Source organism: Apaloderma vittatum, unplaced genomic scaffold (assembly GCF_000703405.1).
Source record: "Apaloderma vittatum isolate BGI_N311 unplaced genomic scaffold, ASM70340v1 scaffold30073, whole genome shotgun sequence".
Classification (NCBI taxonomy): Eukaryota; Metazoa; Chordata; class Aves; order Trogoniformes; family Trogonidae; genus Apaloderma; species Apaloderma vittatum.
In genome coordinates, this window is record NW_009707923.1 from 3,363 (window position 1) to 3,611 (window position 249).

A 249-nucleotide genomic window follows, 5' to 3' on the forward strand; every position below is an offset into this window, starting at 1 on the left:
CCCGCCGCTGTCCATGTTGCGGATCTTGTAGTGCTTCACTGTCTCGCCCTGGTTCTGGTCAAAGTCCCTCACTGACAGCGAGTAGGAGCCTGGGGAGACAGAGGACTGTGTGGGACTGCTCCTGTGCTTCCCAGCACCTTTCCCAGTGCCGGCAGTGGGAGATGCTGGTGGGATGTGCAGGATGGTACCTTTGGAGGTCTCGCTCTCCCGGATGAGGAAGGAGCCATGCGTGTTGCCCGATGCCAGGAG

The 249-nt window shown here is 60.6% G+C and overlaps 1 protein-coding gene across 1 annotated transcript in view; it reads right to left on the reverse strand.

Annotated features, from left to right (window-relative positions):
* The window catches only part of LOC104271650 (proto-oncogene tyrosine-protein kinase LCK-like), a gene marked incomplete at its 5' end in the record, with an annotated part of 3,617 nt that overhangs the window by 3,099 nt on the left and 269 nt on the right, over positions 1 to 249 (reverse strand). The window contains 2 exons of the mRNA XM_009866379.1: positions 6 to 89; positions 189 to 249. The exon at positions 189 to 249 is cut by the window's right edge and continues 43 nt beyond it. Coding sequence (XP_009864681.1) covers positions 6 to 89; positions 189 to 249 — 145 coding nt within the window. The remainder of the gene's footprint in view (positions 1 to 5; positions 90 to 188) is intronic.